This window comes from Triticum aestivum, chromosome 2A (genome assembly GCF_018294505.1).
Source record: "Triticum aestivum cultivar Chinese Spring chromosome 2A, IWGSC CS RefSeq v2.1, whole genome shotgun sequence".
Lineage (NCBI taxonomy): Eukaryota > Viridiplantae > Streptophyta > Magnoliopsida > Poales > Poaceae > Triticum > Triticum aestivum.
The window spans coordinates 225,559,049-225,573,068 of NC_057797.1; the positions used below are offsets into that span (position 1 = coordinate 225,559,049).

The 14,020-nt window shown below is 44.5% G+C and overlaps 1 protein-coding gene across 1 annotated transcript; it reads right to left on the reverse strand.

Moving 5' to 3' along the window:
* Positions 1-5,637: 5,637 nt before the first annotated feature.
* On the reverse strand, positions 5,638-13,996 carry LOC123185200 (serine/threonine-protein kinase RIO1). The gene is made up of 12 exons (XM_044597172.1): positions 13,566-13,996; positions 13,301-13,429; positions 12,708-12,800; positions 12,052-12,131; positions 11,784-11,897; positions 8,094-8,167; positions 7,880-7,956; positions 7,081-7,164; positions 6,902-6,994; positions 6,705-6,812; positions 6,539-6,613; positions 5,638-6,270 (listed from the first exon to the last, which is right to left on the reverse strand). Exons 1-12 carry the CDS (start codon positions 13,839-13,841, stop codon positions 5,902-5,904), a joined length of 1,572 nt encoding a protein of 523 aa, XP_044453107.1. The 5' UTR covers positions 13,842-13,996; the 3' UTR covers positions 5,638-5,901.
* Between the last annotated feature and the right edge of the window lie 24 nt (positions 13,997-14,020).

Consider the following 14,020-nt stretch of genomic DNA (forward strand, 5'->3'; position numbering starts at 1 on the left):
CATACATCAAGTGAATCAATAGAACACCCCATTGTCACCACGGGTATCCCACGCAAGACATACATCAAGTGTTCTCAAATCCATAATAGTATTCAATCTAATAATAGTGAAACCTCAAAGGTAAAACTCAATTCATCACAAGAAAGTAGAGGGGAAGAAACACCATATGATTCAACTATAATAGCAAAGCTCGCGATACATCAAGATCGTGCCAAATCAAGAACACGAGAGAGAGAGAGAGAGAGAGATCAAACACATAGCTACCGGTACATACCCTCGGCCCGAGGGTGAACTACTCCCTCCTCGTCATAGAGACCGCCCGGATGATGAAGATGGCCACCAGTGATGGTTTCTCCCTCCGACAGGGTGCTGGAACGGGCTCCCGATTGGTTTTTCGTGGCTCTAGAGGCTTGCGGCGGTGGAACTCCCGGTCTAGGTTTCTTTCTGGGGGTTTCTGGATTTATAGGAATTTTTTGCATCGGTTTCAAGTCAGGGGGTCTACGAGGCAGCGGCAAGGTAGGGGTGCCCTTGTGGATGCCTCGTGGCTCCTCTGGTCCATCTCTGATACTTCATGGGCTTCTTCTAGTCCAAAAAAATCGTCGTAAAGTTTCAGCTCGTTTGGACTCCGTTTGGTATTCCTTTTCTGTAAAACTCAAAAACAAGGAAAAACAGAAACTGGCACCGGGCTCTAGGTTAATAGGTTAGTCCCAAAAATAATATAAAATAGCATATAAATGCATATAAAACATCCAAGATGGATAATATAATAGCATGAAACAATAAAAAATTATAGATACGTTGGATACGTATCATGCCCTACCCCCTGCGCACGCCCTGGTGCCTTGTGGGCCACTACTCCATCTTCGCGTCCCCCCCCCCCGAAGCTTCCAGGGTCTCTTATGTCCAGAAAAAAAATCTCCAAAAGGTTTTGCGGCATTTGGACTTCGTTCGGTACTGATATTCTGAAACATGCAAAAAACAACAACTGACACTACGCACTAAGTTAATAGGTTAGTCCCCAAAATGATATGTGATTGCTTGAAAGTGTATATAAAACATCCAAGAATTATATTATAATATCATGGAACAATAAAAAAATTATATATACGTTGGAGACGTATCACTTGTTGATCCGGTCAAAAGCTGGATTTGACACTTTGAAAAAAGCTTGCTATAGACCATCGCTTCAATGGAATCTTCCTCGTGTGGGTTCGATAACCCGGGGTCACCTCTGGAAAAATAAGTGTCGAATAATCTTTTATAGTCCAATACCGGATCAATAAAAGGAGGTATCATTCATGTTGGTTTGATGAAGTTCCTGAGATAATGAAGAACATTGTATATAGTGAACAATCCTTGTTTGTATAAATGAAGTTGCCATTTGTCTCAAAAAACACGATAAAATATTGAAATTTGTACACACTAAGAATGTATGATTTCTCTGTTACATGTTAATATGTCAGAATTTTTGGAGTTACGGAAGTACATTAATATATTCTTCCTTTACGGGTTGTTCTGTTTAGATAGATTGTTGTTATAGTTGCATTGTTTGCTCATGTTTTCTTATTTAATGTTTATATTAGTGGATAGAGATGTTAAATATGTGTAGGAATTTAGTATGCAATGTTTAATTATAGTTTTTATGATTTGCTACAGAAGAGAATGTTATGGTTTTGAATTTATTTTGTACTAATCTATCTCTGGAGTTAAGCTTTGTGTGAATGATGTTTTCATGATTTGGGTGAGACAACGATATGAGGACAATAAGGAGCAGAGAGATCCAAAGATTGGGGATGCCCAAGGGACCCCAAGGCAATATCTAAGGAAGACTCAAGAAGCTAAGCTTGGGGATGCCTCGGATGGCATCCCCTCTTTTGTCTTCAAAACTATCGGCATGTCCCACTCGAAGCTATATTTTAATTGTTTACATGATATGTTCTATTCTTGGAGCATCTTTTTGTTTTGTTTTGTGTTTGATATAATCTTTAGATCTGAAAATTTTGATTTGGAGAGAGTTTATACATAGCTACCAATTTACTTAACTACTATTTGTTCTTCACTTATATCTTTTGGAGTAGTTTATTTTTACTCTGTGCTTCACTTATATCCTAAGAGTATAGTTTTGAATGAATTGAATAATGTAAATTGGAAATTATATATGTTTCATGTGCTTATCTCATGGGGAGTAGTGGATTCACATTGGGTTTAGAAAGTAAAATCTATTGAGATTAACAAACACAATATTGGTCATTTGAAAAATTTATGAAAAATTAGTACAAAGAAGAGAAATTTCACATGCAAATATACTATCTTGGACATCTTTTGTGATTGTGAACCCTCATTAAATATTTTCACACTTGATCAAATGGTTGATGTTGGACAAGGAAGGCAATGTAATGAGTTATGTTTGTGTATATTTGCATATAAGTTATATTATCATGGATCAACATGTGGTGTTTGTTTATAATATTTGCTAGCCAAATATTTCCGCACTAAGTAGAAATGCTACTTGTGCATCCAAAGACCAAAAACCAAGTTTCTTCCATGAGACTCCACTATAACTACCTATGGATTGAGCAAGATCCTTCAAGTAAGTTCTCATCAGTACATGCAATAAAAATGTCATTAAATATGTATGATCTTTTATTGGAAGTGAAATAAGCTTTGTATGGTGGTGGAGTAATAAAAGAGACAGACTGCTCAATAAAGGTCATTTTCATAAGGGGAAATATTAAAGTGATGTTCCTTTTCATTAAGAGTTTAGACATCCAAATTCAAAAAGCGCATGACAACCTCTGCTTCTCTCTGCGAAGGGCCTATCTTTTACTTTTCTATTAAGTTTCATTCTGGTTCAATTAATTATTTATTCCAACCTCAGATGTTCTCCACTTGGCAAAATGATGTGGTGAGGAAATATCCAGGCACACACACACACACACACGCACACACACACACACACACATATATATATATATGATCATGAGTTATTATTGTTGACAATTATCTCTATGGTAAATAAGTTGGGATGTCAAACACTAAACCACCATCTTCCTTTGTGTCTGATGGGATCAGTTTATTCTAAAATTATGATATTGAGTGCCAGCAATCATTAGAAGACTATATGATACCCCATCCGTCCCATAATATAAGAATGTTTATCAAGCTTTGTTAGTTTGGAAAACATTCTAATATTATGGGATGAAGGGGTAGTTGAGTATGTGAAGTTTTCTAAAAAAACTCTTACATAGACTCTTGTGAAAAATATAATGAATTGTAATTGTATGATGACTGGGAACATAGTTTGTTGGGTTTCAAGAGAGTTTATTGCCTACACCTTAACATGTGAATAGATTGTTACTTGATTGTGAGAAGTTTTATGAGAAAAAGTTGTTTTTTATGATATATAATGATGCTAGAAAAAGTGATTAGAATTTTGATTAATCAAACTTATGCACTATGCTAACATTCACACTTCATAAATTATTTCTTTTATCATTTACATACTCGGGGATGAGAAATATTAAGCTTGGGGATGCTGATACATCTCCAACCTATCTATAATTTATAAAGTATTCATGTTATATTTACAACATTTATATGCGATGCACTTTTATATTATTTTTATGGACTAACTTATTAATCTAATGACCAGTGTCAGTTCCTATTTTTGCATGTTTTTGGTTTCGCAGCAAATCCATGTCTAGGAAGGTCCAAATACGATGCCAATTTTTTATGATTTTTTCTGGACCAGGAAGGACCCTAGAAGCTTCCGAAGTCGACGAGAAGATGCACGAGGGGCTAACAAGGCCAGATGGCGCAGCTTGGAGGGTGGCCACGCCACCTGAGCTTGTGGGGGCACCCGGGACCCTTTTGACATAATTCCAACGCTACAATTTCCTATAAATACTGAAACCCTCCGTCGTACCCTCAGAATGTTTTTTCCGCCGCTACAAGTTCCTGTTTCGTGGCGATCTCATTTGGAGGCCTTTTCCGGCATTACGCCGAAGGGGGAAGCCATTGGAGGAGGCCTTTTATCAACCTTGTTGTTCTCATGGTGAAGTGTAAGTAGTTCATCCTCAGGGTTGATGATATGTACTAGTAGCTATATGTTCAATCTCTCTCTCTCTCTCTCTCTCTCGTGTTCTTGATGGATTGGACCTTGATGTATCATGAGCTTGATTATTGGATCTTATGATGTTCATCTCTCTCCATCCTTTTTGTGGTGAATTGAGTCTTGCTCTTTGAAGCTTCTTTATGTTGGATTGAATATTTTGGATTTGAGATCACTTGATGCATGTCTAGTAATTAACTTGCGAATACCCGTGGTGACATTGGTATACTCTTAGCATAAAGGTTTAATGACATGTTTCATATGGTTTTGTCGTAGTACGATCTCTAGGGCTATCCTTGACACTTTGGGGGTGGTTCAATAGATTGATTGTAAACACAACTTTGAGGTGGTTTGCAACCTACGCGATTTCATCATGCTTTCTCCGATAGAATAGAAACTTTGGAGTGATTCTTTGCCGCACTTTGAAGGATTACAATGATGTTCAAATATTTTAATGACGTTGAGAGTTGGCACTAGTGAAAGTATGAACCCTAGGCCTTGTTTCCAAGCATTGCAATACTGTTTTTACTTGCTACTTTACTGTTTTATTTATTCAAATTATAAATATAAATTTCTATCACCCATATCACACATATATCATCATGTCTTCGCCAAACTAGTGCACATCGTATGATTGACAACTGTTTTGGGTATGTTGGGGATACATGAGATTTCTTGTATTTAATTACAGAATTGTTTGAGAGAGAACCATCTTCATCCTACACCTTCCACGAATTGATAAATTTTAGGTCATCCACTTGAGAGAAATTTGTTGATGTCATATAAAACTCTGCGATTGGAGGTCCAACCAAGTCTACAAGAGTAAAGTTACGTAGTAGACATAAAAGGGCCAGTCGACAGCCTCTTTGACAATTCGCGGAGTGCCGGTCACTAACATTGAAGGGGCCATCACGACAAGCGGCGGTCGGCAGAGGGAGAGTCGCGATCCGTGGAGTGCTGGTCACTGACATTGAAGGGGCCATTACGACAAGCGAAGGACAGGGGCTGGCGCTAGTGGAAGATCCATCGCAGCGGACACGACGATCGAAGACAAAACCGATGGAAGATCCATCACAGCGGACACGACGATCGAAGACAAAACCGATGAGTATGCACTTACGAACTCACAAAGAGGGTGTTAGAACTTTTTCATTAAAAAGAGTAATTGACAGGAAAAAAACTACCACTTTAGAGGTATCGGTTCTAAAAATCTACCACTTTTAAATTATTGACTAAAATCTACCATAATAGTGCCAAATACTACCACTTTTAGTTAATAACCGGTTTAGACGATTTATAAACATGTTTATGGCAGGCGGGACCCATCTTCCATGGCTGACGTGACAGGAAAGTCAACTCTGTTTATTTTGACCATTACATTTGCCATTATTGTAGGTGGGACCCACCTGTCAATTTTATTAAAATCCAAGCCCAGCCCGGCCCAGGAATTTCGGTCCGAGCTCGGGCCGGGTGGTCGGGCTGGGCTGCCATGCCCGGGTTTACGTTGGTGACACTTTGCAATCAAACAAGCAAGAAGAGAAACATTTCTTAGCTGGAAAGTCGCAAAACAAAACTACATTAGCAAGGCACCATTTGCAAGGTTGCTGGAACACCTGCTACGCTTCAGGGCTGTGCAATTTAAAAAGCAAAAAGAACAAGAAAAACACGACTGTGAATCCAGTGACATTGGATTGCGTCATCACTGGACAAGCATCATCCTTTCTCGTTATAAACACTATCTCACGGAATTCATTCAGAATAAATTGGCGGAATGTTGCCCGCAGAGATTGCTACCGCGTGCACTTTGCTTTTGCCATTTTCTTCTTCTTCTTCACGGCCTTGGGCCTCTTTGTCTGCCGTTTTTCTCTCTTCTCTTCTTTCACTTTCTTCTTCATCTCCTTCCGAGCAGCCTTCCTCTCCTCAGGTCCCATCTTGGGAGTACTTTGCAACGACCACTTATTTTGCACATTCACTGCGTTATGTGGCAACTCTTCTTGCTGCTTTTCATCACTACGCGTGTTTCTTTCAGCCCGCGCAAATCCTAGCAATGGCTGGTTATAAAGCTTATCCGCTGGTGGCTCATAACCCAAGAAGGATGGGCCTTGCAACATTGACATGTTGGCTATATCAGCCTCACACTGCTTCATATAATCCAACGTCTACACAAGGAAATCAAGTGAATTATTGTTAAACCCATCCGGCTAGTCCAAACATGTATAGGAAAAATGAAATTAAACACAGACTTCCTGAATCCTATGCATTAAACCCACTGATTAAACCCAACAAGAGGAACATCATCCATCTAAGACTTTGATTCATGAGTACCACAACATAGTAAGTGCAAGTTTGCCTGCCAGCAACATCTCCTAACTAGGAGGCTAATCATTTATGGCAAATATGAGCAGATGACGGTTCAACTAATCTTACCTGCACCATGACTGTTGGAGATATTTCATCATCATTTGCGAGTATATCTCCATTCTCCAACATCTTTTGCTGAACCTGTGATTAATACAATACAGCTAACCCATCAGATTCTTCTTTATCGATGATACAGCATGCACCATCACCAATTTATCTTCATTCAACATACCTGTTCTAGGTAATCGTCCACATCGTCATCCACAATGTTTCGATCAATCACAAAATTAATTAGATCTGTTACTGTCATGACACCAACACCTCGTTTCTTAAAGAAGTCCTGCACAAAATGTTGCATATATCAGACGTATCAATTTATTAATTTATTAATATACACATGTGTGGTGCTCTATCCAGCTTTTCACTTACAGAAACATGCAAACAATCTTCCTTTAAGAAGTCCAACGCCAAAGGGTGATCGAGGTCAACTGATTGCGAAACATCAATGATATGTAAGTGGCCCTGCACAACAGAAGAGGGATATAAGAACCGGTTTTCTGGAACAATGGTAAGATTACTGGAAAAAGCTCAAAACAGGTTTCAAGTACCTCAAAATAAAGAATGTTATATTCACTCAAATCGCCATGGACCAGCTTGCACTTTTGGTAAAGTGTCCTCATTATCGTAACAATCTGAAAACATGGTGCAGTAAGTACGTGAGAAAACTCAAAATGATATACAAATACTGCAATCAAGAATGAGAGATATCATATGTCTTGATTCTCTTAACCCAAATCTAGTGTATGACAAAATCCATAATGATAACATTCTCAAAAAAAAATCCATAATGATAACAGTAATATAATACACATCAGCAACAGAATAAATGAAAGCTAGAGCCTGGGACTACAATGTGAATAAAATATCATAACATATATTTTACACGAGGACTTGTGGAAATGTAAATGACCACTATAACAGGTGGAAGTACAAAGCCTCCTAAAAAAAGTTATATTTAGAAAATATTGACCATTCTTCAGTCCAGGAAAACTAGACTGCTGTCACGTATTTGCATTGTAGGACTTCACTAAATTTTTAAAGTGCAGACAAAAATACGACCCCAAAAGGTTTTGTTGTTGTTGACTAAAACATGACCCGACAATTGAGGAGTGGGGAAGATAAGTGCAACGAAAATAACATTAAGAAGTTTGTTATAGCTAAAAAGGTTCTTGTATCATCACGGCATCACCATCCCTTGCAACAAACCATACTCCAAATGTGAATTATGATATATATGCTAAGTTGTATAACGGATATTAAGTTCCAACTTTGAACCATCCAGTTGGACTATCAATACAACAGGTAATTGTTCGGAACACTGTTTTGACTTGTCATGTACGGATGTACCTCAAAGTAAGCTTCACGCAGCTTGTCATCCGACAAAGCAGCATCCTTAAGATGAGGAGCCGCCCAACCTCCTTTCCCTGAAAGATAACCAAAGAATTTGTATCAGAACATATATCAACTATACTTTTATCCTGCAAGCAAGATAAGCATGTTTCCAACTAAAAATAAATAACTACAAATATACCATTGTTACACAAGAAAGTTGTGGAATTACCTATGAATTTCATCACCAATACATGAAGCTTCTGGAGCAATGGTTCTGGGCATCGAATTTTAGCTGCTCTCACTCTGTAACGAGGGTTACAGAGAAATAGATGGATTCAAATACTAGAAAATTATAGGAGAACAAGAGCCCCGCCACTTTGCAGGCCGGCCCGCCATTGCGACGCGTGATGCTGCGCCCTCGTCCACCCCCGTGGCCCTGTCTGAGCTGCATGCCAGCCCCTCCTCGGCTACGCGGGACGCGGATCATATGGTCCCACTCATCGCGCCTTCGCCCTATCCTGCCGCCGCCATCGGGGACGCTGACTTGGGCTGCCCCTCCCCGACGGCCCAGGAACCCAGATGCATATTGCAAAGGCCCACGCCTCCTGATGCTCATGCCAGCAGGCCCGCTCCCCCAAGCCCGTCAACGCTGCAATCCACCCCTGTGTCCCATGCGCCTCAGATGCGCAGCGCAGGGCGTTTTGCCACGCCGGTTTCCCGGAGATCGTGGCGACCTCTTGGCATCCGGTGGATGACGCCGATCCGTTCCGGCGTTTCAAACGGCGCATGCAGGCCACAGCGCGGAAACTCACCAGCTGGAGCGCGCGTTCCGTTGGTAACGTGCGAGACCAGCTTGCGATCTCTCGCGAGCTGCTGCTCTGCTTCGACGCCGCACAAGAACAGCGCGCCCTATCACCGCATGAAGTCTGGCTGCGTCGTCAGATCAAGCTCTCCTACCTTGGCCTTGCTTCCCTTGAGCGGACGATCGCCCGGCAGCGCGCACGCATTGCATCTCTCAAAGACGGCGACGCGAACACTACGTTGTACCATCGCCAGTGCACGTACCGCAAGCAGAAGAACTGGATCCATGGCATCTCTGTCGATGGCGCCGTGCTCACTGATCCCAGCGACATGGCCGCGGCCTCATTCGAGCACTTCGACAGCCGGATTGGGACGGACGTGCCACGTGACTGCACCATTGACCTGTCGCAGTTCATTGAGCCCTCAAACCTGGAGGACCTCGACGCGCCATTCAGTGAAGATGAGATTTGGCAAGCCATCAAAAGCTTGCCGTCTCGCAAGGCGCCCGGCCCGGACGGCTTCACCGCGGAGTTCCTCCGCTCCTGCTGGCCGGTCATCAAGCACGACCTCCGATGTGTCTTTGACCAGGTTTACGCGCTGCGTGGCCGCGGGTTTAGCTGCCTTAACCAGGCGCTAATTACGCTCCTCCCCAAGCGCGCCGATGCCAATGGCCTGGGGGATTATAGGCCCATAAGCCTAATTCACATTGTTGCCAAGGTCCTGGCCAAGCTGCTTTCGCTCCGCCTAGCCCCCAAGCTCAACAATCTTGTCAGCAACGTCCAGAACGCGTTCATCCCCGGGCGAAGTCTTCACGACAACTTCATCCTTGTGCGTCAATCCGCGCGGCTTTTGCATCAACTTGGTGCCCCTCGCGTGCTTCTGAAGCTTGACTTGGCGCGGGCTTTCGACTCCGTCCCGTGGCCTTTCCTGTTTGAGGTGCTGCGATGCCATGGCTTCGGCAACCGCTTCCTTGATTGGATCGCCCTTCTCCTGTCGTCGGCCAGCACCAAGGTTCTCCTCAACGGCAACCCCGGACCAGCGATTTGGCACCGCTGTGGACTGCGCCAAGGTGATCCAGTTTCCCCGCAGCTCTTCGTCCTGGCTGTCGATATGTTGGGCAGGCTCTTCCATCGCGCGATCGAGCTCCGGGTCATGCAGCAGCTCCACCCGCGCCGCGCCATTCCTACCATATCCCTTTACGCCGACGACGTAATTCTCCTATGCCACCCCTCGCCGGATGATATTGCGGCGGTGAAGGAGATCTTGCAGCTCTTTGGGCGCGCCTCCGGCCTGCACGTGAACTTCCAGAAGAGCGCTGCGGCCCTCATCAGCTGCGACACCGTGGATGCTGCTCATGTTGTCGCGCACCTGGGATGCCCCATCGTCGAATTCCCGCTCACTTACTTGGGCATCCCGCTCACGCTGCGTCGCCCCACTGCTGCCCAGCTCCAACCCGTCGTCGACAAAGTCGCTGGGAAGTTACCCTTCTGGAAAGCTTGGCTCATGAACAAAGCCGGCCGCCTTGCCTTCGTCAAGGCGGTCTTGAGCGCGATCCCCATACATCAGCTACTTGTGCTTGCGCCGCCAAAGAAGACCATCAAACTCTTGGAGAAGATTGAAAGAGGATTCCTCTGGGCTGGCCGCGCCGAGGCCAATGGTGGCAATTGCCACGTCAACTGGCGGTGCGTCTGCCGGCCTATCCAGTTCGGCGGCCTCGGCGTTCACGACCTCGAGCGCACCGGCCTCGCCCTTCGCATGCGGTGGCAATGGCTCAGCCGAGTTGACGATAGCAGGGCCTGGAGCGGCCTTGACTTGCAATTCGCGCCCGAGGAGCGCGCGCTCTTCTTCGCCTCCACTACCATGACTATTGGCGATGGCCAACACGCCCTGTTTTGGGAGGATAGATGGATCAACGGGCGTGCGGTCCGCGAGATCGCGCCCCTCCTTTATGCTCTCATCCCCAAACGACGTCGCAAGTCCAGAACTGTTGCGGACGGCCTTCATGCGAACCAATGGGCCACGGACATCCACGGCATGATTGGCATCCCAGAGATTGGAGAATACCTACGCCTTTGGCACATGCTCGCCGAAACTGCCCTCAGCGACGCACCAGACCGCATTCGCTGGAAGTGGACCACGAACGGCGAGTATTCCGCCAAGTCTGCATACCTCGCCACTTTTCACGGCTCCACCAGATGCCAGGCTTGGAAGCTTACATGGAAGTGCTGGGCACCGCCTAGGGTACGCTTCTTCCACTGGCTTGCCAACCTCGACCGGTGCTGGACGGCCGACCGCCTAGCGCGACGCAACCTGCCGCACCCACAGCGCTGCCCACTTTGCGATCAGGCCCCGGAGACGATTCACCATCTACTCCTGGAGTGCCCTTTCAGCCGCGTAGTGTGGCACGAGATCTTCTCATGGCTACGCCTCTCCTGCCAGCTGCCCACTGATGATGCCACTCTCCACGACTGGTGGCGCTCTGCAAAACATGACACCCCTAAACCTATGCACAAGGGATTGGCCTCCGCTGCCTTGCTCGTCCCTTGGATGATCTGGAAGCATCGCAATGGATGCGTGTTTGAAGGCACACCACCGTCGGTTACCTCCCTAACTGCTAGGATTAAGGATGAGGCCGCACTACGGGCCAGAGCTGGAGCCTTCGGGCTCCGGGCTATCTTGCCACAGACCTGGGATGTTCACTAGTGTGCCTGTACTCACCTTGTAAATCTGCCTCCTAGGAGGATTGTACCAAACCCCTTCTTTTCAATACAATGAAACGCAAAAGTCTTTTTGCATTTTCTCGAAAAAAAAAGAGATTAAGAAGTGATAGACTATTTTTTACCAAAAAAAGACAGCCCGGTGCACGTAGCTCCCGCTTGCGCGGGGTCCGGGGAGGGTCTGACCACTTTGGGTCTTTTGTACGCAGCCTTTTCATGCATTTCTGCAAGAGGCTGTTTTCATGACTCAAACCCGTGACCTCGTGGTCACAAGGCAACAACTTCACCAGTCGCCAGGGCTCCCCTAACTAACTAAAATTAAACACAACAATAATAGCTTCCTAACTTCTAGAGTATAAACAATACGAAATTATGAATAAGGCATGAAAAATATATCCCACCGTTTAAGATTTCTCATTTCCTTTTCAGCCCAGGTCTTAACCATTTTCCGGGGATTATGCTTGCAGTAACCATATCTAAAACGATAATCTCCTTGAATATATCTGTCTCTATCCCTGCAATAAACAAATGTCATTCACGCATTTTCAGATCAATTTTTTTAACAAGTACGGAAAGGATAAAGAGCATATCAAATGACACACTACTGCAATATGTTTCAACAAGAATCTATAGGGGAGCAACAAACAAGTGTAAAGAATCAAATCTTACTTAAATACAAGGACAGAGGTTTTATAGACTTTGATTGCTAGCTCCTGGCCATCTATCTTTGTTGCATGATAGACATTTGCCTGCACAGAAAGAGGATTAATGTTGAATATGGAAGTAGATAATACCCAATCAGGAAAACAGATAACTGAAACCAGCAGATAGAGCAGCATTCTCTTTATTCTATTTACCAAACAAGGAGCTGGTATTTCATTTATTAATAAGAGAAAAGTATATTTTTCGTCCCTCAACTCTTGGCAGAGTCTAGATTTGGTCCCTCAACTCCGAAACCGGACAACTTGCACCTTCAACTACTAAAACCGGACAAGGTTCGTCCCTGGACACGGTTTTGACCGGTTTTGGTGTTGACTTCCCCGGTTTTGACCGTGTTTTGACTCAAATTTGTGTACTTTCTTCGAATCCATTTATTTTTTCAGGTCCACATACCATTTTCAAGTTCACGTGCTTTTATCAAATCCGCGCAAGTTGTCCGGTTTTGAAGTTGAGGGACCAAATCTAGACTCCGTCGAAAGTTGAGGGATGAAAAATATACTTTTCTCTATTAATAATGTTCTAACGCTTTTAAGTCTGCAGCAAAGAGAAATACATAGATCGAAGGAAATAGTTCAGTAGCACATGCACTGCATGTTAGTGTTTACCTCCTTTCCTGTAGAAATGCAGCCATTTATATTATTGAAAACACCACCATTCAACATCTTGAACAGAACCATGCGTGTTCTTGGGTCAATGGCCTGCATGTAAACGAATTACTTCATTGATAAAGATATTAGATAAATGTAAAGTAACTGATACTTCACTAAGCATCAGGAAGAGCATGGTTAATGCTTGTATAAGAGAAGAAACTTCTACCCCTCAGCCGTATGTACAAAAAAAAGATAATTAACGTGGTAGTCAGGCCTAATGAAAAACTGCAATCAGCAAAATAATTTAGATAACATCACCTCAGGAAATTTCACTTAAGTAGCCAACATTACTCTAACAAAAAGAGTTGGTGACTCATGGTGCCATTTAGATCATACATATAGCTGGGAATTAAACGAGTTCCAAAACGTGAAATAAGAAGATACTTTCTGACCAATGCAAGCAGACTCTTGAAACGAATGCCAGCTCGATTGGAAGGGAATGGAACGGTACATCAGGATTATGCAGGATTGCAAGTGCATGCAGACATGCTCAGCTCCAAAAGGCATAGGACAGAATAAATATCACTTAGCAGAGAGCATTTAAAGACCTGTTCCACCGTAGCACGATCGGCCTTCTCATGGTTCCTTGTTTTGCCAATTGCTGTGTCCCTTATGCTGTCCCTGATTGCAGTCGTTACCGAATTTGACATCCCCACGTTCATTCTACCTTCCCACTCCTAAATAATACGTACAAAATCCATCACATAAGATATTGAACACAACGTACCATAACACGAGACTGTAGACATCATATACAAGCAAATAATTCACCACGTTAGGCTCTATATAAGGCGAAGAGTTGAAGCTGCATACCTCCAAGGGCGTGGCCCGCATGTGGGAGGCGAGCCTCTGTGTGCGGTTGGAGAGCGGCTGAAAAGGGCGGGAGAGCACGCCACCGTGGGCGTTCGGCCTCCGCGCCACGGCCACGCCTCCGACGGTCGAGAAGGCGGCGGATGGCCGGGCTGAGCCATCAGGGCCCTCAACGGCGTCGAGCCAGTCCAGGCCATCGCCAACTTCGGAGTCGGAGACATCTTCCGAGACGTCGGACTCGGACCACTCGTCCGCAGGGTCGAGCTCGACGTGCACCATCTTCGACGACAGAATGCTCGACCTTCACCGAAGTCTGTGCCTTGCTGCTATTCGCGAGCCACCGCCCACGCGCAGAGTCGCCGCCTTGCCGCTGCTCGCCCGCCGCCGCCGCCTCCTTGCCGCTGCTCGCCCGATCGATGGCTGGTGGCCGGTGTCTGGTGGGCTTCTCCGTTAATATG

Bases quoted from the DNA above. Each gene is read 5' to 3' on its own strand.
- LOC123185200 (XM_044597172.1), bottom strand. From the start codon at position 13,841: ATGGTGCACGTCGAGCTCGACCCTGCGGACGAGTGGTCCGAGTCCGAC. The intron at 12,132-12,707 runs GTAAACACTAAC...CTTTCTGTGCAG, and splicing joins GCATTTCTACAGGAAAGGAG to GCAAATGTCTATCATGCAAC. The intron at 11,898-12,051 runs GTAAGATTTGAT...TGTTTATTGCAG, and splicing joins ACCTCTGTCCTTGTATTTAA to GGATAGAGACAGATATATTC.